This window comes from Rhincodon typus, chromosome 36 (genome assembly GCF_021869965.1).
Source record: "Rhincodon typus isolate 14 chromosome 36, sRhiTyp1.1, whole genome shotgun sequence".
In the NCBI taxonomy this organism is placed as follows: Eukaryota; Metazoa; Chordata; class Chondrichthyes; order Orectolobiformes; family Rhincodontidae; genus Rhincodon; species Rhincodon typus.
Genome location: NC_063367.1, coordinates 6,223,912 through 6,247,053, shown reverse-complemented (window position 1 = coordinate 6,247,053; position 23,142 = coordinate 6,223,912). Strand labels below are relative to the sequence as shown.

The following is a 23,142-nucleotide window of genomic DNA, read 5'->3' as shown; positions in this document are numbered from 1 at the left end:
TCTTCTATCCGCCTCCCACTCTCTCCCTATTTATTTCAGAACCCCCTTCCCCTCCCCCATTTCTGAAGAAGGGTCTAGGCCCGAAACATCAGCCTTCCTGCTCCTCTGATGTTGCTTGGCCTGCTGTGTTCATCCAGCTCTACACCTTGTTATCTCAGCATGTAATTGGCTTTGTTTTGTCTCACTGCTGTTGGATTCCAAGAGAATTAGTTCCTGTCGTGTTTCCTGAATTATTGTAACAGGTTTATTACCTGTACTGATTTTGGCATTTAAACACTACCCAATTCCAAACACCAAATGCAGAATCAACACCTCGCTTAGGGTAAATATATCTTTTGCTCCCCTGTTTGAAGAAAACCAGGTGGATTGCTCAGTAATTTCTCAACCTGAGACAGCTGGTATCCAGTGGCAAGCCAATTGATCAGGAGTCTCTCTCAATGTCTGCTATTGGAAAGAATTACATGTTGATCCAACCTATTTGTCTTTGTTATGAATGCCCCATCAATTGCCATCAAGCCCCAGACTGGGATTCAAATCCACAGCTTTGGGTGTAGGCTATTATCTTTTATTATCTGTAATTTAGTCAACAGAGCAGAGAAGGCAAGGATATAATAATAGAAAGATGCCAACAGTTTTTTTTTGTGAGTTTTAAGAGACCTGGTATAATGCCAATAAATAACTAATAATGAATTAGTATAAAGCAAAGGCTTGACAATGATTGGAGCACACCATGGTAACTGTGATCACTGCTGTGGGAACAGCATTAAAGGTTTGGAGCAAAACAAATTTAACTAAAAGTAGACAGTGATGAGTACAGACAGACAATTCCTAGAAAATTAATTATCCTGATTAGTGTCGGCTAGTCTGTATTTACTGCAAATTGAATTAGCAAAGTTGCCTTGGTCCCATTCTCTTATTAGAGAGAGAGACAGCTGCTGGTGAGTTTAATCTGAGGATCACCAAGCCCCAGGTGAGGGGTTAGGCTGAGAAGGCAGGATCTTTATGGTGACCTCAACTAGTACAGCAATTGAACCCATACTGTCAGCGTCACTCTACATTACAAACCAGCAGTCCAGCCAACTGAGCTAATCGATCCCCACAGCTAAGACTTGCACTTTTACACAATAATTTCTTGTGTTTTCAACTGAACCACAGCTCAACCTGAGCATTTTTATTCAATGCTGGTTCTAAAGTACTATAGTACCCTACTCTGATCTTTACTCATTTCTTCCTAATAAAACATTTGAATACTGAATTCTCATCAAGGTCTAAATAATAATTCCTTCTCTTCCTACGGCTCCAAGTAATTCCATAGAGTTTTGTTATATTCTTTTCCCTGAACTATATTATTCTCAGATAACATTCACACTTGTTATAAAATGAACAATGTCCCATAGATCTGGAATGAAAAGCTAGTCTAATGGTAACCAGTGTTGACTGTAAACCCATCTGGTTCAGTAATGCCTTGTAGAGTCAGAGATCCCTTTGTCTATCCCTATTCCTATATTATTTGGCCAAGATGTGACATCACAGTGAACCAGAGGCATTTGATGACTGAAATAACACCACAGAGGCTGGTATCCATCACCAAGTCACCCTTTATTTACACATGAATAGCCCTTGACTATAGTACTGCCTCATACAGAGTCAGGCACCAGTGTCAGAATCCCTGCCATTCAACCTTTTATGTCAGCCAGGGCTCCCTGATTGGACCAGATTAACAGCCCCAATCAGGGAGCCCATATTCTATGACATCAAGCTGGTTGATAATAGCTTCATTTTTCTGTGATCTGTATTGTGGATAGCCGCAAATATGAGGAGAGAATTTCCCTGCCACGCGTCTCTCAGAATTCTGTGTTATTTTACTGTTGTTGAAGGTGTTCAGCTCAGTAGAATAAAAAAGGAAAAAGGAAAGGCACAATGCTCTGTGAATGGTGAGAGGTTGGGAAGTGCTGTTGTCTCGGGAGTCATTAAAAACTAGCTTGCAGGTGCAGTGAGCAATGACCTTGATCACAGAGGGGGAGCACAAGATGTCTTATTGCAGCTAAACGGAGCATTGGTGAGACCTCACCTGGAGTACTGTGTAAAGCTTTAGTCTCCTTACCTAAGGAAGGATGTACTTGTCAGAGAGAAAGTGCAACAGGAGGTTCATCAAATTATTTCCTGGGATGGCTGGATTATCTTATGAAAAGAGATTGAAGAAATTGTGCCTGTATTCTCGAGAATTTCCAATGAAATCCCACTGAGACTTACAAAATCCTTAAAGGAAGTGAAAGGGGGCATATAGAAAGGATGGTGATTAAAGTCTAGGGACACATCTCAGGGCAAGGGGTCAGCCATTTAAGAATGAGATGAGGAGGAATTTCTTCATTCAGTGGGTGGTGAATCTTTGAAATTCTCTACCCTAGATGGCTGTAGAATCTCAGTCTTTGACTAGGTTCAAGACCACAAACCAATAGGATTCTGGAGACGAAAGACTTTAAGAGACATCGAAGTAACATGGAAAAGTAGTGTTGAATTGAAAGTTCCGCCATGCTCTAGGATAGCCATACAGGAGCGATGGGCTAAATGACCTGCTCCCATTCCTATGTTGTTGAAAAATGACCTACATGGACACTTAGAAACATAGAACATTTACGGCACAGAAAGAGGCCACGTAGTCACTGTGTCTGCACTTGCCAATTGACAAGCCATCAAGCCTTTTCCTGCGTTCCAGCATCAGGTAAAATTAGAAGAATGAGTGCAGCAGATACACCAGCACCTGCAAGTTCTCCTCCGAGCCACTCACCATCCTGACTTAGAAATATATCACTGTCCTTTCACTGTCATCAGGTCAAAACCCTGGAATTCCACCCCCCTCCCCCTCACTATGGGCAACAAAATGTTACCTTCGCCAGTGATGTCCACGTCCCATGATTGAATTTCTTTTTAAATTGAGGCCAATTGCAACAACAATATGCACTTAAACAGCATGTTTATCATAGCAAAAGATCTTATGTCACTTTACAGGGGTGTTATCAAACAATATTTCAGTTTTGTTAAGTCACTTAACAGCTATTGTACGCATAGAGCAACAGTTAGGTTAAGACTAATTTAACTCACTCTGTGGTCCATGACTTCACATATAAAACAACGAACTTGTTACATTTCCCATGTGAGTGTACCTCTTGACTTTACCTCAGGCTAAACTCAAGACTGCGGTCTTGTGACTTTTTCTGTTTGAAAAATGTGACTGATTCCCATTACATTGCATGTGCTTTTATTTCCTGGTCAGAATCCAGAGGTTTCAGAAAGTGATCTTCACAAAGGATCAGAGAATACCTCAACCCATGATACGTCAATGATCTGGATGAAGGAACTGAGGGCATTGTTGCTGAGTTTGCAGATGACACAAAGATAGGTAGAGGGACAGGAAGTGTTGAGGAGGTAGGGAGGCTGCGGAAGGACTTGGACATGCTGGGAGAGTGGGCAAAGAAGTGGCAGACGGAATGCAATGTGGGAAAGTGTGAGGTCATGCACTTTGCTAGGAAGAATAGAAGCGTAGACTATTTTCTAAACAAAGAAAGGCTCCAGAAATCTGAAGTACAAAGGGACTTGGGAGTCCTAGTTCAGGATTCTCTTAAGGTTAAAATGCAAGTTCAGTTGGCAGTTAGGAGAGCAAATGTAATGTTAGCATTCATTTTGAGAGGGCTCAAATACAAGGGCAGGGATGTGCTGCTGAAGGCTGTATAAGGCTCTGGTCAGATCGCATTTGGAATATTGTGAGCAGTTTTGTGCCCAATATCTAAAGAAGGATGTGTGGACCTTGGAGGGTTTCCAGAGGAGATTCATAAGCATGATCCCAACGATGAAGGGCTTGTCATATGAGGAGCGGTTGAGGATTCTGGGTCTATACTTGATGGAAGTTAGAAGGATGGGGTGGGGGGAGCTCATTCAAACTTACAGAATACTAAGGGGCCTAGAAAAAATGGACGTGGGAAATTGTTTTGACAAGTAGGACAGACTAGGACTTGAGAGTACGGCCTCAGAGTGAAGGGAGGACCCTTTAGAACTGAGATGAGGAGGATATTTTTCAGCCAGAAGATGGTTAATCTGTGGAATTCATTGTTGCTGAAGGCTGTGGAGGCCAAGTCACTGAGTGTATTTAAGACAGAGATAGATAGGTTCTTGATTAGTAAGAGGGTCAAAGGTTACAGGGAGCAGGCAGGAGAATAGGTCTGAGAAACATACCAACCTCAATGGGCTGAAAGGCCTAATTCCCCTCCAATACCTAATGGTCTTATGGTCTAACACAATGCACATTTCTCAGTGAGGAATTGCTGACTACAGGCATTGCTTATACAATACCACTGCCAACAGCCTGGGAGTTACCACTGACCAGAGATTGAACAGGACTGGCTATATAAATGCAGTGGCTACAAGAGCAGGTCAGAGGCTAGGAATACTGCGGTGAGTAACTTACCTTCTAACCCCCCAGACCTCGTCCACCATCGACAAGGCTCAAGTCAGGAGTGTGATGGAATATTCCCCACTTGCCTGGATGGGTGCAGCCCCAACAACACTCAAGAAATTTGACATAATCCAGGACAAAACAACCGGCTTGATAGACACCACATCCACAAACATCTGCTCTCTCCACCTCCGACGCTCAGTAGCAGCAATGTGTACTATTTACAAGACGCACCAAAGATCTTTAAACAGCACCGTCCAAACCCACAACCACTTCCATCTAGAAGCACAAGGGCATCAGATATATGGGAACACCACCACCTGCAAGCTCCCCTCCAACCACTCACCATCCTGACTTGGAAATATATCACCGTTCCTTCACTGTCACTGGGTCAAAATCCTTGAATTCCCTCTCTCAGGGCATTGTGAATCAACCCACAGCAGGTGGACTGCAGCGGTTCAAGAAGGCACCTGACCACCATCTTCTCAAGGGACATCTAAGGACAGGCGTTAACTGCATCCCACGAGTGGATACAAAGGGCTTCCCAAATCTGGGGGCAGGGACCATGAGGGGGCTCGCAAACTGAAATGGTGAGCTCATGTTCTGACTGAATTACAACAATTACCTCTGGCTGTGACAGGGTCTTTCCCGCACTCCCCACACCTAATCCCCTCCTTACAGTCCCCAGTGAGGGAGCGCAACTATTTTCAAGCCTCAGATTACAGTCATTGATGAACAAAGTTTGGGGAACACTGGTTTATGGTTTAAAAGATTTAGGGAAAATTTAAATCTTAATTTCCCCATGTCTCAGCACCTTAATTTTTAAACTTGACTAAGTAAATACATTTTTTCTTCCACAGTAACCATTGAAGGGGACTTTGAAAATTAACTTTGCAACAAAAAATCGTCAGAAAGTCCCCAAAGAATACATGTGCCATCAAGTTGACCAAAACAAAACAGACTGATCAGGTAGCAGATATTAAAAAGGAACGCTTGCATTTACTTAATACCTTTTGTCGCTACATCATTTTACAGCCAATGAATTCCTTTTAAAGTGCAGTCACTGTTGTAATATTTGCATCACTGCAGCTATTTTATACACAGCAAGCTTCTGCAAAAGCTGCAATATGATATTATCCAGAAGATTTTTGCAATGACACTTGAAGGACAAATATTGAGCAGGAATCAAGGAAGTATGCACTCCCCACCCCCACCATCTGTGCCCTCACACTGACCGTCCCCTGTTCTTCAAAGTGGTGCTATGTTTACTTTACGTTCATCCCAATTGAGCCTCAATTTAGCATCTCCATGGGAGCGTGGCATTTCCTCAGCACTCCGCTGGGAAGGTCAGATTTAATTTTTATGCTCAAGCCTTGGATTGCAACTTCAATGCTTATCATTCTGTCATTTCCGAGAGGATGGTCCTTTACACTGCCCTCTTCAAAATGACCAAAAACAATCGAAAATGACACCAGAGTATCCTTGCTTTACAAAGATATCTATTTTCCATTGAAGGTCAAACATTCTCTCTACAGTTGCTAGGCGATACAAGCTCTCAACATTTCTCATTTTGCTGAAAGCCTTAAATTACAAGGTCTACTTTGTCTGGTTTTCAGCTTGAATAGTATTTGGTTCTACGGCCTGCATTAATATTTCAGACAAGCCCAAAAGACCTTAATACTAGTTCATGATGCATCAATAATTGCCTAGAATACATTTTGAATGGTACCATTCGGGTAAAGCCTTTGCTGAACAGAATATAAAACAAGACCATCACTTGATAAAACTTGATAAGATTGGCCAATAGGCTCAGGAATAGCAGATGGACTTTTTCTCCTGGATTGTTGGAGGCTGAGGAATGACCTTACAATGGTTTATAATATCATGAGGGGCATGGATACAGTGAATAGCCAAGGTCTTTTTCCCAGGGTGGGGGAGTCCAAAGCTAGCGAGCATAGGTTTAAGGTGAGAGGGGAAAGATTTAAAAAGGACCTGAGAGCTAGCGTTTTCTTACACAGAGTATGGTGCGTGTGTGGAATGAGCTGCCAGAGGAAGTGGTGGAGGCTGGTACAATTACAACATTTAAAAGGCATCTGGATGGGTACATGAATGAGAAGGGGTTAGAGGGATATTGGCCAAATGCTGGCAAATGGGACTGGGTCAGATTGGGATATTTGGTCAGTGCGGGCATGTTGCACCGAAGGATCTGTTTCCATGCTGACACTATGATTCTAAAGTGCAGACACTGGCAATCTAAAACAGAAACAGAAAGTGCCAGAGAAAGCAGGTCTGGCAGTTTCTATGGAGAGGGAAACAGAGTTAATGTTTCGAATCCAGTGACCTTCTTCAGAACTGAAAGCAGCTGGGGATAGATATTTTGGTGGTTGGATAGAAATGATTTGAATCGATGGTGCCGAGACAGAGAGGGGAGAAAAGGAGAAAAATAAAATGTTTTCAATCCAGGTTTAATTAGCCATTTATTTCACGGTATGTTTTTCAAGTCAGCAATTACATTCAGAAAGTTCATCTGTTTGAACACAGTGCTGTTGGACTCTGCCTCAGAAGTATTATTCGGTGAGTGAGTTCATAATCTGACATTTTTTACATGAGCCACTTTCTCACCAGCTCAAATGGCTGATAAGAACAGATCCCTTTTTTGGTCAAACCCAAGGACAATAGTCATTCAACTGAATTGAAAATTAAGTCTAATTTAAAAAGTTGTTGACAAGAAAACACAATAGCCAGTGATGAATAATGAAGCTTTTTTTAATCCTTTATTTTTTTCCTAGGATATTAGCACTCCCACCAGGGACAGCATTTGTCACCCATCTGTAATTGTCCTTGAGTTGGGTAGCTTCCAAGGCCATTGCAGAAGCCAGCTCAGAGTCAGCCATATTATTCAGGAATCTAGCATCACATGTAGGGGACTTGATGGTCTAGTGGTATTTTGCTGGTCTGTTAATCCAGATAATATTCTGGGGCACAGGTTCATATCCCAGCATGGCAGACAGTGGAATTTGAATTCAATAAAAATCTGGATTTAAGGATGACCATGCAACTATTGTTGGAAAAACCCATCTGGTTCACTAATGCCCTTTAGGGAAGGAAACTGCCATCCTTACCTGGTCTGGCCTACATGTGACTCCAGACCCACAGCAATGTGGTTGAATCTTAATTTCTTCTGGGATGGGCAATAAATGCTGGCCTAGCAACTGATGCCCTTGTCCTGTGAATGTGGTTTAAAAAAATGTAGGCCAGACCAGGTAAGATTGGCAGGTTTCCTTTCCTAGCGAACCTGACAGGGTCTTACCAACAGTCAGTGTTGGTTATGATTACCATTAACTTTTTTAATTAATTGACTTTAACGGTGAGATTTGAGCCCATGTCCTTCAGAGCATAAGACCATAAGTAATCCCTCGAGCCTGCTCCACCATTTAATAGGATCATTGCTAATCAGACATTTCTCACGTCCACTTTCCTGCCCTTTCCCCTTAACCCTTGATTCCCTGACTGATTAAGAATCTATCTTTCTAGTCTTAAATATACACAAGGATTCTGTTCCCACAGCTCCCTCGCAGGGAGTTCTAAAGTCTCTCAAACCCTCAGAGAAGAGATTCCTCCTCATCTCGGTCTTAAATTGACACCCCTTTATTATGAGACTATGCCCTTTGGTCCTAGACTCTCCCATGAGGAGAAACATTCTCTCAGCATTTACCCTATCAAGTCCCTTAAGAATTTGATACGTTTAAATGAAATCACTTCTTATTTTTCTAAACGCCAGTGAGTACAGTCCCAACCTGTTTAGCCTTTGCTCATCAGACAATCCCTTCATACCAAGGGATCATCCTAGTGAACCTTTTCTGACTGTCTCCAATGAAATGATATCTTTTCTTAAATAAGGGGACCAAAACTGCCCACATTACTCCAGATGTGTTCTCACCAGCACCTTGTCCAATTGCATTAAGACTTCCCTGCTATTATACTCCAACTCCCTTGAAATAAGGGCCAACATTCGATGAACCTTCCTGATCCCCTGCTGTACCTGTGTGCTAGCTTTCCGTGTTTTGTATCCAGAAGGCCCAAGGCCCTTTGTGTCGCAGCGTTCTGCAGTTTTTCTCCATTTAAATAACAGACTGGTCATTGGCTTATAATTCTGAATTATGAACACAATCACATTACTATGAGGCCACTGTCTCCTCAGAGATAGTCCTAAGCCAATTCCTTGATGTTCTGGAGATGCAACATAGATGCATCCCTGTCACCCAGAATTCATGTTTGATTACTGACAGATGCTGACTTTGTACCAGACAGAGATAGAGGGGGCCCGATACTTCCTTAAGAAGCTCGTGTGTGGGTGCATTGTCTGACACATCCGTCAAAACTCCAGCTCAGTCTTACAGTCCCTTCCCAACTCCATTGTGAACTCTCCCTCTGCTTTTTATCTAATTTCCCAATATTGGAGAAATGTTTTTCTTTCTTTCCCATGAGATACAAAACCAAATTGAAAAAATAACAAATGCTTACCGATAATGTGCGTGACCTCCCCTAGAGTTACATCATGGCAAATTTGCACTCACCCACTGACATTTGCTATACTGCTTTTCACGAGTGATGTTATTTCCTCACCAGAGAAAGGGAGAAGTATAAAAAAGTTGCAGACATTGGTAATTGGAAATAGAAATGCTGGGTTCAGAAATTTAATCAAATGTCATCAACTTGAAATGTTAATTTTTAATCATTTCATACATGCTACCTGAGCTTTTCCAGTAATTTTAAATGTAACTCAGTGTTTAGTTTCCCCACTAGCTGAGAGATTTCAGTCGAGATCACTGACTATCAGCGAGTAGGGGTCACTGATACTGAACTGTGGATTATTTCCCCCTTCTCTTCTAATACCAGAAGCACCGAGAACTCAAAACAAATCACACGGATGGTGTACTACAACAAAACCATTGGCAAAGGAGTAGGCCATTCATCCCCTCTGGACTGTTCCACCATTCATAACATCATGCCTGTTCTGATTGTGGCCTGAACTTCATTCTCCTGTGTGTCCCCATAACCCTCAATTCCCTGTTAATCAAAGATCTGTCTAACTCCACCTTGAATATATTCAGCCACCCCCTGTCCCACAGCTTGCTGGGGAGAGAATAACAAAATCTAATAACTCTTAAAAGGGAAATCCCTGATTTGGAAACAGTGACTGTGGTTCTGGAGCCCCCAACAAGAACAAGCATCTTCTGAACATCCAGCCTGTCAAACCCCACTCAGGATCCTATATTCTTCCAAATCTCAGTACAGACCAAACCTCCTCAACATTTCCTCATCAGACAAACCCAGGAACTAGCCTGATGAGTTTCTCTGAACTACTTCTGAGGCAAGTATATCCTGCCTTAAGTAAGGTAAGGGAAGCCATTCAGCCCTTCTAGTTCATCCTTGCAGATGATCTCCCAGCGGATCATTAAACTGTCTCAGGAATGTTTCCTCAGCTTTGCTCAGTCTCATACTTGATTCAAAACTTTATGCAGGCTCTTGATTACTTTTTGATGCTTTCCAACAGTTCCCTTTGACCTATTTGTTGCCGCACATATTCACTTGAAATCATGCTCAGGATGAACCTTCTCTGCTGCACTTGAACCTGATGTGTTCCTCACTGTCACTTTCTTGAGAGTCCAGGTTTATGAACTCAGTTCATTCACATTAGGAATCAGCCTCCTGGCTCTTCTCTATGTATCATGTACCTTGTAGGTTCTGCATTCTTCCCTCACATATCTCCTACACTCTTGTAATGTTTTATGAATTATAATTCACTTCATTCATTCTATTTTTATTGCTTTAGGGACATATTTCTTTAATTGGAATGATCCTTGCTCCGTGTTTTTAGGGTGCTCCCTCAGTAGTATCTCCTCAAAGATATTCATTCCATTTGCCTTCAACTATTGTTTCTTATTTTTTGTTTCCTGACTGATTTATTTAAACTTCTGCCATTGGTTGAGGCTCCTCCTAAAATGGTGTGGCTGTTGAGTGATATTGTTGAAAACTGACTGACAGGGTTCAGCAATAGCCCTTAGCCTGCATCTTCCCACTGTGTCACTGGGAAACAACCACTTTTGATAGCACTCCATTCGGCCCATAGTGTCCATGCTAGCTCTCAATTTTGGAAATGAATCTAATCCACTTAATATCTATCTTTTGAACTCCCTCCCTGCACCGCTGCCTGAGATCCTTTGGAACACAGTATAATGCTAGAAATGATTAATTCTGTGCACAATGGATTAGCAGACAATAAGCTTGTTAAATGAAACAAAAAACTGTGGATGCTGAAGATCTGAACCCAAAACAGAAATTGCTGTGGAAACTCAGCAGGCTGGGCAGCGTCTGTGGACAGAGAAATATGGTTCAAGTCTAGCGACCCCAACACCCCCACACCAACCAGGTAGTTGCTAAACTTGACATGACAATACAGAGCTGCAAGATGCACAGAGCTCTGTGGTGTATCTACAGTTTGTCATCTTACCAACAATGGGAGCTGGTCAAGATATTAGTATCTCAGGTTCAGGCTGATCCCACTGTACCTTTTGTATCAATCTGGGAGCTTCTTCAAACTTTATCTGGTAAAGAGCTTCTTTCCCACCAACATAAACAGTGCTTCCCTCTCGGAGCGTGGTTGTATATTCCTCAGTTGAGGGAAACTGGAAACGATCTTGAATTTCCACTGTAAAGATAGAAAAGAGTGAGGATTTACTGACTACTGATCGACACAAAGAAAGGGAAAAGGACAAATTGTCATTGGAATGAAATAGTAACTATGGTGATTGGATCTCGAGAAGTGACTGAAACGGCCCAGTGTCCCACAACGAGGATGATGCCGTGTAAAGACAACATGTAAACCCAGAAAAACACAAGTCTTCTCTGTCTGAACGTGACATTATAATTTCTCCACTAGGATAATGAGTGATAGGTGAGCAATTATCTCCACCCAGGGCCAGCTCCCAAATGCAGACCACCACAAGAAGCTCTGATTATGGTACTTCCCAAAGGCAAGGGGATAGGCAGCATCAGTTTGTTGGGAGAATTGCACACAGTTACTTCACTTATTGAACAGCCCTCAGTATGAACTTTATGCAATCCTTCGAAAAAAAACCAAGTGATCAATATTCATTTTCCCTTAACCATGGTGAGTGACTATTAAGTTTATCCAAAGCCAATGTGAAATCATGCAATTCAATGTATCCCCTGCCTCTGAGCCAGGAGATTCAGGTTCTCATCTCACTGCAGGCACTCACTGGCCCAGCAAGTCATGTCTGGAGAGAGAATCGGCCATGGAATGGAAAGAAATTGGAGTCTCTACTATCCATCGCTCCAAGGTATAGTATACATGTCACAGAAGTGTTGGCTGCCATTAGCTGGACCACTGGGATGAATGAGATTGGTCCCAAAAGCACTGAGTTTAAACCCAGTTCTGGCTGAGCTGTATAAGGGACCTGGCCCAATGTGAGCTGAGCCCGGCCTCAGATGGGGAGCTGAAGAAGGGATTAAAATGTGTTGATATAGCTGAACATTGGAGGCCTTTGTGTTAAACAGAAAACAACATTGATTCATTGTTTAGTTATTTCCGGGAACCTGCATCTTTGAAGTGAAACTCCTCCATGCTGGACAAAACATCCTTCCAGCTCACAATCGCTGTTTCCCAAATGTATCAAGAGCAAGGGTTTTACTCCATCGACCCTTAGGTTCTTTCAAGAATGATTTCAAATTTATGTCCTTTGTTTCTTCAGGGCCAACTCTCCCTTGTTTACTCTTTGAAAATGCATCATAATTTTGAACATCTGATTTACATTTCCCCAGTATCTTTTTGCATTCAGTTCCACCATCACTGAGATCATGGCTGAAGTTCCCAATACCTGCCTTTGGCCGATATCCCTCAATACCCTTTGCTTAACAAAACATTATCTATCTCAGATTTAAAATTACTGACTGATCCTGCATCCACTGATTTTTGTGGAAAAGAGTCCCAACCCTCTCCTGCCCTTTGGTTGTAGAAATGCTTCCTAATTGCTTTTGCTTCCCTTGCCCTTCCAGGAGCAATTGGACGTAGGGGAAATGCGCCAAAGCAGCAAGAAGAATTTGTAGATGATAATTTAGGATTTTTGCAACAATTTGTACCAGCAATAGATACCAAAATAGCTCAGGATTGTGTCCTCTCTTTCTTACCATCAAACAATGATAATTCTATGATATTGCTACAATGGACAACAGACAGGCTGGTATTGATAAGTAGCAGGGAACATGTGGCACACAAATGCCAGGCAATGACTAGTTCTGACAAGAGATTATCTAACAGATCTTTGATATTCAAAGGCGTTACACCACTGAATCACCCACCATCAACATCCTTGAAATTAACACTAACCCAGGAACGGAACTGAACAAACTATATAAATACTGCAGCTGCAACAGCAGGTCAAAGGCTGGGAACCTTGCAACGATTCACTCACCTCCTGACTTCCGAAAGTCTGTCCACCATCTACAAGGCACAAGTCAGGACTGTAATGGAATACTCCCAACTTGCCCAGATAAGTGCAGCTCCAACAACACTCAAGAAGCTTGACACCATTCAGGATAAAGCAGTCTTCTTGATCAGAACCCAAACTATTCACTCCCTGCACTACTGATGCTCAGTAGTAGCAGTGTGTACCCATCTACAAGATTCACTACTCACCAAAGATCCTTAGACAGCACCTTCCAAACATGCGACCACTGCCGTATACAAGGGTAAGGGCAGCAGATACATGGCAACACCACCCCCTGAAAGTTCCCCTCTGAGCCACTCAACATCCTGACTTGGATATATATATATATCACTGTTCCCTCACTGTTGCTGGGTCAAAATACTGGAACTCCCTCCCTAACAACACCGCAGGAATTCCCGCATTGGATGGATTGCAATGGTTCAAGAAGGCAGCTCACCACCACCTTCTCACTGCAATTAAAAGTGGACATTAGACTATGGCACTTGCAGTGATGTCACATCCCAGGACCAGATTAAAAAAAAGTACAAAGCATCAGTGAATTTCATACTAATTAAACATAAATTTTTGGCCTCTCCTGCTTCAATGTTAAGTCCATGCATCTCCCTTGACGATATTGCACACTTTGGTATTAGTGGACCGGAAACTGCAGATGCTCCTGGTACAGACAGCAAGTTAATGAGTTGAAAGATCTGTGAACTGCTTAATAAAAATAAAACCAAAAGAAGGAAATTGTTTCATAGATTGGGTTAAAGATTCTTCAGCAGAACCTGCATGATCATCAACCATTCTAACTTGCTCCATAGTTACTGCATGACCCACTCCCTCCAGCTGTTTTCATTATGAATGCAGATGTTTAGAATTAACTGGGCTCTGATTTTGGTGGTGAAGCTGTTTTCAACTGCGATTTACAAACCACTCCACCCATAAGCTTCAAACCCTATTTACGCCATCATCTGTTTTTCTTCTATCCTATTTTCCTCCTTCTACATTTTGCCTTTTGCATTTTGTTCCACTGATGTATTTCTGGAACGTTGCACTGTCGTTCTGTTCCAGTGGTTTTAGATGTGGCCTGCTGTTTCCCTTTACAGTTGACCAACCAAGCCTTGGCACTGTCTATTTTTACATACAATTTAGAAGACAGAAAAATAAATTCTTCCTCTTATTGTTCATTCTTGGGACAGAGGTGTCGCTGGCTGGGCCAACATTTATTGCCAGCCCCTAGAATCATAGAGTCATACAGCACAGACAAAGGCCCTTCAGTCCAACCAGTCCATGCTGACCATAATCCCAAACTAAACTAGTCCCACCTGCCTGCGTTTGGCCCATATCCCCCAAACATTTCTTATTCATGAACTTATCTAAATCTCTTTTAAATTTTGTAACTGTACCCGCATCCACCACTTCCCCTAGAAGTTCATTCCACCCACCAACCACTCCCTGTGTAAAGAAGTTGCCCCTCAAGTCTTTTTTAAATGTTTCTCCTTTCACATTACAACTATGCCCCCTAGTCTTGAAATCCCCAACCCTAGGGAAAAGATTCCTGCCATTCATCTTATCTATACCGCTCATGATTTTATAAGTCTCTATAAGGTCACCCCTCAACCTCGTACGCTCCAGTGAGAAAAGTCCCAGCCTGCATTGAAAAGACGATGGTGAGCTGTCTCCTTGAACCACTGCAGTATGTGGACCCACTACGCTGTTAAGGAGGGAATTCCAGGATTTTGGCCCAGTAACACTGAAGGAATGGTGATATATTTCCATGTCAAGATGGTGAGTGGTTTGTAGGCAATTTGCAGGTGTGGTGCTTGCATGTATCTACTGCCCTTGACCTACTATATGGAAGTGGTCGTGGGTTTGGAAGGTGCTGTCTGAGGAGCTTTAGTGAGTTTCTGCAGATGGCACACATTGCTACGCTGTGCATCCATGATAGAGGGAATGGAAGTTTGTGGATGTGATGCCAATCAAGCGGCTGCTTTGTCCTGGATGGTGTCGAGCTTCTTGAGTGTTGTTGGGGCTGCACCCATCCAGGCAAGTGGGGAGTATTCCATCACACTCCTGACTTGTGCCTTGTAGATGGTGAACAGGCTTTTGAGTTACTCACCACAATATTCCTCGCCTCTGACCTGTTCTTGTAGCCACAGTATTTACATGGCCAGTCCAATTCAGTATCTGGTCAATGGTAACCCCAAGATGTTAGTAGTGAGGAATTCAGAGATGGTCATTGCCTGGTACTTGTACCGCACGAATGTTACTTGTCACTTGTCAGCCCAAGCCTGGATATTGTCCAGATCTTGTAGCATTTGCTCAGGGACTGCTTCAGTATCTGAGAAGTCGTGAATGATGCGGAACATTGTACAATCATCAGTGAACATCCCCACTTCTGACCTTATGATGGAGGGAACGTCATTGACGAAGCAGCTGAAGATGGTTGGGTAGAGGACACTACCCTGAAGACACCTGCAGAGATGTCCTGGAGCTGAGATGACTGACCTTCAACAAGACAACCATCTTCCTATGTGTCAGGTATGACTCCAATTAGTGGAGATTTTTCCTTCTAACGCCTGCTGATTCCAGTTTTGATCGGGCTCCTTGATGCCACACTCAGTCGAATGGGACCTTGTTCTCAAGGGCAATCACTCTCACCTCACCTCTGCCCATATTTGAACCAAGGCTGTAATGAAGTCAGGAGCTGAGTGGCCCTGGCAGAACCCAAACTAGACCACACTGAGCTGGGCAAGTGCTGTTTGATAACAGTAATAATAATTCCTTCCAATATTTTACTGATAATTGGCTGTAGATTGATGAAGCCGTGATTAACCTAATTGGATTTGTCCTGTTTCTTTGTTTACAGGTCATAGCTGGGCAATTTTCCACATTATTGGGTAGATGTCAGTGTTGTAACTGTACTGGAACAGCGTGGCTAGGGGAGCAGCAAGTTCTGGAGCACAAGTCTTCAGTACTATTGCCGGAATGTTGTCAGGGCCATAGGCTTCACAGCATCCAGTGCTGTCAGCCGCTTCTTGAATTCACGTGGAGTGAATTGAATTGGCTGAAGACTGAAGACTGTGTTACAATATGTAATACAATACGTTGGCATTCATTCTCTGTACGAACAATATGCAATATAATACATTGATGTTCATTCTCTGTGCGAACCACAACCCAGTTGATCCTTACTTCATTCCATTTGCTCATCCTCATATCCCTTTCCTTCTCATGTTTATTTAGCTTTCCTTTCAAGGCATCAATACCATTCACCTCAAGTGCTCCTACTGGGGAGTCATGTTGCGCAGCAGATAACATCACTATTAGAAGCTTCGGGTTTGTGTCCCACTCTGGGACTTGATAGACAAGGAAGGTGCATTGTATCGTGACCAAGATTAACAGCGTGTAAAGAATTTCTGGTGTGTCTACAGCAGGCAGTGACAGTGGGCTGGGTCTCCTAGTTTTCATGCTTCAAGTGGAGCACCACTCCTCAAATCACATGTTATAGCAGTTTATTCCAGGAAGAAAATAACAGATTATGGAAACACATTGCTTTGACTGCCAGCTACATCAACAAGATAGGGAAGATGATTACCAGTGCTACATCCTAACAGTTCTCTAGATAACTTTCTCTTGAATTTCCCATTGGATTTACTGGTGACTGTCTTATGTTCATAATCGCTCAATTTGATTTCCCCAGAGATGAAAATATTCTGTCAACATCTACCTTCCCAAATCTTATCTTTAAAAGCTTTATCATCTCTTGGCTGTCTCTCTTCCGAGAAAAGAGCACAAGGCTGTTGAGATTTTTCTGAAGTTTATAACCTCACAGAGTCAGCCTCCAGGCTCCTCACCTTCACCACCATCCATCACCATCCCCTCACCTTACAGCAACAAGTACAAAAGCTCACCAACAAGGGTGTTTTGGTGGCTCAGTGGTTAGCACTGCTGCCTCACAGCGGCAGGCACCCAGGTTTGATCCTAGCTGCGGGAGCCTGTCTATGTGGAGTTTGTACATTCTCCCCGTATCTGTGTGGGTTTCTTCCCACAGTCCGAAGATATGCAGGCTAAATTGCCCATAGTGTCCAGGGATGTGTTGGTTAGGGTGGATTAGCCGTGGGAAATGCAGGGTTATGAGGTTAGGATGGGTCTGGGTAGGATGACCTTTAGAGGGTCGGTGTGGACTCGATGAGTCAATTAGCCTGCTTCATGCCGTAGGGATTCTATGATAACACCTCCCACTCATATTCTCCATGCTAATTGCTGCAATTTCACTTCATTACTCGGCTAGATGCTTTTGGGAAAGTTGACTTACCTTGACTAACCTTTGCTGGTGCCTATATTTAAACCTCCTACTGCCTTGTGAGGAATGAATGAATAATCGCAACCCAATGTATTGTCATTACCACTAGTCATGGAACAGGCACCGTGACAGATGCTTTAATAATGCCATGAGATCACAGACTAACCCACACCTCACCAGTTATCACCCACCTAGATTGTGCAAACACCCTCACTGCTATTTGATCATTCTGCCTCCCGTAAAGGCATGCTCTCAACCTATTAAACTCCTAAAGACCTCCTTTGGGTTAGCTGCCAGCCTCTCTTTCTCCAAAACCAAACCTAAGCGCTGCCAGTGCTGCAAGTCAGAAACAAAATGAGAAATTGCTTTAAAAACTCTGCAGGTCTGTCACAATCTGTAAATAAGTTAAAGTTTAAGGTTTCACAGAAAAAAATGGTCACCGGACCTGAAACATTTTCATTTGCGTTCTCGACACACCTGTAGAGTTTCCGCAGCAATTTCTCTTTCTCCAAGAACCGTCTAACCTTTCCTGACGGTATAACCTGATAGCAACAAAAATCAGAAGTTGCTGGAAAAGCTCAGCAGCTCTGGCAGCATCTGTGAAGAAAAAAAAATCAGAACTAACGTTTCGGGTCCTGTGACCCTTCCTCAGAACTCTGAGCAGTTCCTAATTTACAGCATCCGCAGTACTTTTTAACCTGGTAACAAGATTCTGCTGTTATTTAAAATGACAAACTATGAACGCCAAGCCGATTATATTTATGTGGATGGCACGTTTTCTGTTGCGACGTGACAAAATGTCATGTCACATATAATAACAAATAGAGCGGTTTTACATAAACAAACTGGCAGGGCCGTATCACCTGATACCAATGACAGAGCCAGACACCATAAGGTGAGGGACTCACAACAAGAGAATGGTAGGGAGAAATGGATAGTATAAATAGATACAGATGCTAAATATTGTTGATAAATTAGACAAAGATTAAATGACATTTGATAGAACCATTAGCACACAGATCAGTATGGAGAGAGAACCAGGTGGAGAGAGATAAATAAAGGAATAGAAGAAATAAGAGTTAACGTTGCGGGTCCAGTGCTTTCTCTCCACAGATGCTGTCGGACCTGCTGAGTTTCTCCAGCATTTTTTGCCTTCTGATTTCCAGCATCTGCAGTTCTTCGTTATTGATATAAAAACAAAATGGTTTATTTGTCGGTCACAAGTTGATTCAGGAACAGCGCGTCCCCAAACACACACACACACACTCACACACACAGAGACACCCCCTCCCCATAGAGAGGGATTCAGGAGCCTTCACTTACCGCTCAGATCCAGTTTGAGTCGGGGTAAAGTGCTGGATGAGGCGCTGCTGAGGAGGAGCGAGAGGAAGAGGCCAAGCAGAGACATGGCTAGCTCCAGATTCTGTGTCAGTCCCTGACAGACTGAGCACCGTCCAGCTTCCCCACCCCCTTCCCCTTCAGAAGGAGCTGCAGTGTCCGCAATGAGAGTGTCGGGAAATGTGGGTGGGGACTGCTTCCAGCTGCAATAGTATAGAGATCAGCTTTACGCACACTGGTTAAATATCCAACACTATCAAGTACGAATATCTACTAAATGTGACTTTTCAGATATCATCGTGTGAAATGAGTATTTTTAAAATTCATCCATGGGAATTGGGCATGCCCGCTGAGCTAATATTTATTAGCCCCCACCTCCCCACTTTAGTTACCTGTCTGAAGAAGGGTCCCGGCCCCAAACGTCAACTTTCCTGCTGCTCCGATGCTGCCTGGCCTGATGCGCTCTTCCGGCTCTACACTGTGTTAATACCTGCTTCTGGAACTGCTGCATTTCATTTACTATAGAGACGCATACAAATGCTGCGAGGGAGTCAGTTCGACGATTTAGAGACAGAAGGAGGAATGATGTATTTCCAAGTCAGGATGTTGAGAGACTTGAAGGGGGAGCTCGCAGACGGTGGTATTCCCATTTATCTGCTTCCCTTGTCCTTCGACAATGTCGAGCTGATGGATTTGGAAGGTGCTGTCTGAGGAACCTTGGTGAATTTCTGCCGTTAAGCTTATAGATGGTACCCACTGCTTCTACTGAGCATTGGTGGTGGAGAGAATGAATATTTAGAGTGGCTGGTGGGGTGCTGATCAAGAAGACTGATTTGTCCTGGATGGCGTCAAACTTCTTGACTATTATTGAAGCTGCACCCATCCAGGCAAGTAGGGAGTATTCCATCACACTCCTGATTTGCCTTGCATGGGTTAGCATATATACGAAATTAGAATCATAATGTGTAATGCTATATGCTGAAGGTTTATAACTGTCCACTTGCAGCTAGAGACTAATTACTTGTAAGAAATAGCACTCTTGTTAAATAACAAAACAATGTCTGTGCTTTCTATCAACCAGGGTCTGAGGATCAGGTAAATTGGGAAAATTATTGCATACTTCTGAAAATCTTTAACATTTTGGTGAGCATGGGAAGTAGCAGGACTTGATTTCCAGGGCATTTCCAGATTTATTCATTGGATTTTTAATTCAACCTACTGCTGTCAGGGGAATTTGAATTTGTGTCCCCAGATCATTAGGCTGTGACTTCTAGATTGCTGTTTTAGTGATATTATCACATTCTTACCAGTTTGCAAACTGCCCCCCCCCCATATCTGCATATATTTAAAGCAGAAGTTGCTTTCACACAACTCAAAAAGGGATCTGAAATAAAATGTAACGCCAAAGGAGAAGCAGAAAATAGTAATATCTGGACAGCATGGATGAGTTGGACAGAAGGGTCTGTTTTCATGCAATATATCGCTATGACTGTATGAGTATCCACACTGTAAAAGAAAAAGCACACAATGACTGTTTCTGTTTTTCCCAGATCAGAAATGAATGGGGGAGCAATGACTATCTTATTCATGATCAGTGAACAAAACTGTCAGTTGTATCCCATGCGACATCCTTCTCACTAACCAGTTATTGATTCCACTGCTCATGGTAACATTGGGACAATGTGAAGACAGTGAATGCATGGCCCATCATGCAGTGTGGTACTGCCCACAGATGGGCAAAGATCAGACTTAGCGGCCCAGAATTTGTGAGAGCCATCTGCCGGAAAAAGAAACCTGCAATCACTGAGTCTGACACTACCCTCACTCTGTCATCACTCTCAGGCTAGGAGAGTAACTGTGGCTAAATGTGCAGTGCAGTGGCTGGTAAACTGGAGAATAATGTGCCTCCGTGCTAAGTACCCACAACAGGTTAATGATGGAGCTGAGTATTCATCATGTCAATGGATGAGAACAAGTTTCTCTAATCCTACTACATCCAATCAAGCAATTAACATTAGGAGAAGGTTCTGTGAATATTCCCATCCTTAACTTTGGTGGAGCCAAGAATTTGACTGCAACAATTGTGGCTTAATTCATGTTCTCATGAATCTTAGTCAAAGACATTGAGGCTGTGCTGTTGTAGTATTGTCACTCAATCAGCAATATAGAACCCCAGCCTAATGTTCTGGGAACAAAAAACAGAAATTGCTTGACAAGCTCAGCAGGTCTGGCAGTATCTGTGGAGAGAGGTCAGAGTTAGCATTTGAGGTCACTGAAGTTTCACTAAAAGATTGTCTGGACCCGAAATGTTAACTCTGACTTCTCTCCACAGATGCTGACAGACCTGCTCTGCTTGTCCAGCAATATCTTCTTTTGTTTCTGATTTACAGCATTGACATTTCTTTTGGTTTCTATTTAATGTTCCAGGAACATGGGTTCAAATTTCACCATTAGATGGCGAAATTTGAATCCATTATGGGAAAAATACTCATCTAATGCTAACCATGAAACCGTTGTCAATTTTCTTAAAGGAAAACCACCCAGCTCACTAATGTCATCTAGGAAAGGAAATCTATTATCTTTGCCTGGTCTGGCCTACATGTGATTCCAAAATCCATAGCAAGGCCTTCTCAAAATTGTGTGACAGTCAGGTGTAGACCCCTGTTGGGACTGTTTGCACAGCTGAGAGAATGCTTTGTAATGTGCAGTTAGTTGGGAAGGGATGCCCAGCTGATCTCTCCAATTTCTGAAAAGAAACCTAAAAACCAAATAAATAGAATAAAATATTTCTAAAAGGAAAACCCTATTATTGAATTCATGGTTAAACCCATTTGCTCATCTGGGAGAGCGACAGAAGGAACTTCTCAACAATATCACTACCAAGACTCCAGAGAACATTATACATAATTACTGACATGACCAAATGCCAGAACATCAGCACAGCAGACTGAGGAACATTCTGTGCCTTATCCTTTCTTACCTTACCTAAATGGGCTAAAAACGTTTTGTTTTTGAAGTAAACCACGTCAGAGAGAAATCTGTTTCTTTTCTCTTTTGCTGTTGTGTGTTTCTTTGTTTTAAGGTATTTAGAGGCATTTATACTCTAATTTCACTGACTGTGTAAACCAGGTATTGCATCTTCGTTGAATACATTTTGAACTAATAATAAGCCACTAATTGCACATATAAAAGAAATGCAGCTGGTAGATCTATGTAAAACTTGTTGTAGACAAAGTATTGGCCAGTTTGTGAAAACTATCTTTATTTTAATGTAGTGACCTGTGGATGAGTGGAGCTAGAACAACACTGCATTTCTCAAGGCTCAATCATAACTGAAGGCAAATGGAATGTTATCCTTTATTGCAGGGAGAATGCAACAGAAAAGTAGGGATGTTTGATGCTGGAACAGTGAGGCGTACAGCTTCAAGGTAGAACATGACAGAATGTGGTCCCACGTTGACCTCACAAAACCGTAAAGAATGCGAGTAAGTTTAGCAGAGTAGTCCTCCAGTAGCTGGGGGCCATTGCTGATGCAAAAAGAAAAACAATTCTGTCTGTCAAGGGTCAATAACCATGGACCCAGCATATCACTGTGGAAGTTCCTTGGCAACGAAGCAGCAGTGTTCCGAAAGCTTGTGATTTCAAATAAACCTGGTGGTGGTCACAGGAAGAGGTGGGTGGGACATTAGTGTGGCAGTGCACTCCTTTCGATGTTTTCACCTGTTTGCACTGTAGGCATTGTCTGATTCTATACAGTCTCGGCATTGTTGAGCATAGACTTTATTTTCTGAAGTAGGTTTTCAAAGACAATTAAAGTAAACAAAAACAAAACAGACCACAATAAGTATACAATGAAGAAGATTTGAAAAATATTCACTCTTTATCAGTTGGTGCTGTGTTCAGGTCTAAACTGTTTGTTTAGACTGTGTAAAGCCAGATATTCCCGTAAACAGACTAAAGCCATAATCCGCAGCTTGGCTGTGGATGACAGGCCATATCATTAGCATTTCCTAAGAGGTCAGAGAGCTCAACATAATATGATTAAGCTACAGAAATAGCAACTTTATTAAGCTAATGGAAACTTGCAAATCTTACCAAAATGGTTCAATTACAATTATTTAACATCACAAACCATCCTGATATTGGACATGCGTCACTATTTCTGCATTGCCATTGAATCAATCTCTTGATATAAAGTGCTGGCCTGGACCTGGGGTTGCAAGGTGCCATTTCCAAATTTGCAGCTGATGTGCACTTGAGCTGTGAGGAGGATAGTGATAGAATTCGAGTGGGCACAGCCAGACAGGTGGAATGGGCAGACAGTAGCAGAATCAACATAATGCAGGTGAAGTATATAGTGATTCAGTGTGGTCAGAAGAATAAGGAAAGGTAAAACAAAGATAGTAGGAACTGCAGATGCTGGAGAATCTGAGATAACAAGGTGTAGAGCTGGATGAACACAACAGGCCAAGCAGCATCATTTTTCTGAATTTTTTGAAGAAGGGTCCAGACCCGAAACATCAGCTTTCCTGCTC

General features: G+C 42.6%; 1 protein-coding gene across 1 annotated transcript in view; it reads right to left on the bottom strand.

The window, feature by feature from the left end:
- LOC109915613 (semaphorin-7A-like) overlaps positions 1-18,788 on the bottom strand; it is a 45,602-nt gene extending 26,814 nt beyond the window's left edge. Inside the window, exons 1-2 of the mRNA XM_048617014.1 lie at positions 18,593-18,788; positions 11,023-11,162 (exon numbers count right to left, since the gene is read on the bottom strand). Coding sequence (XP_048472971.1) covers positions 11,023-11,162; positions 18,593-18,677 — 225 coding nt within the window. The 5' untranslated portion in view covers positions 18,678-18,788. The remainder of the gene's footprint in view (positions 1-11,022; positions 11,163-18,592) is intronic.
- Between the last annotated feature and the right edge of the window lie 4,354 nt (positions 18,789-23,142).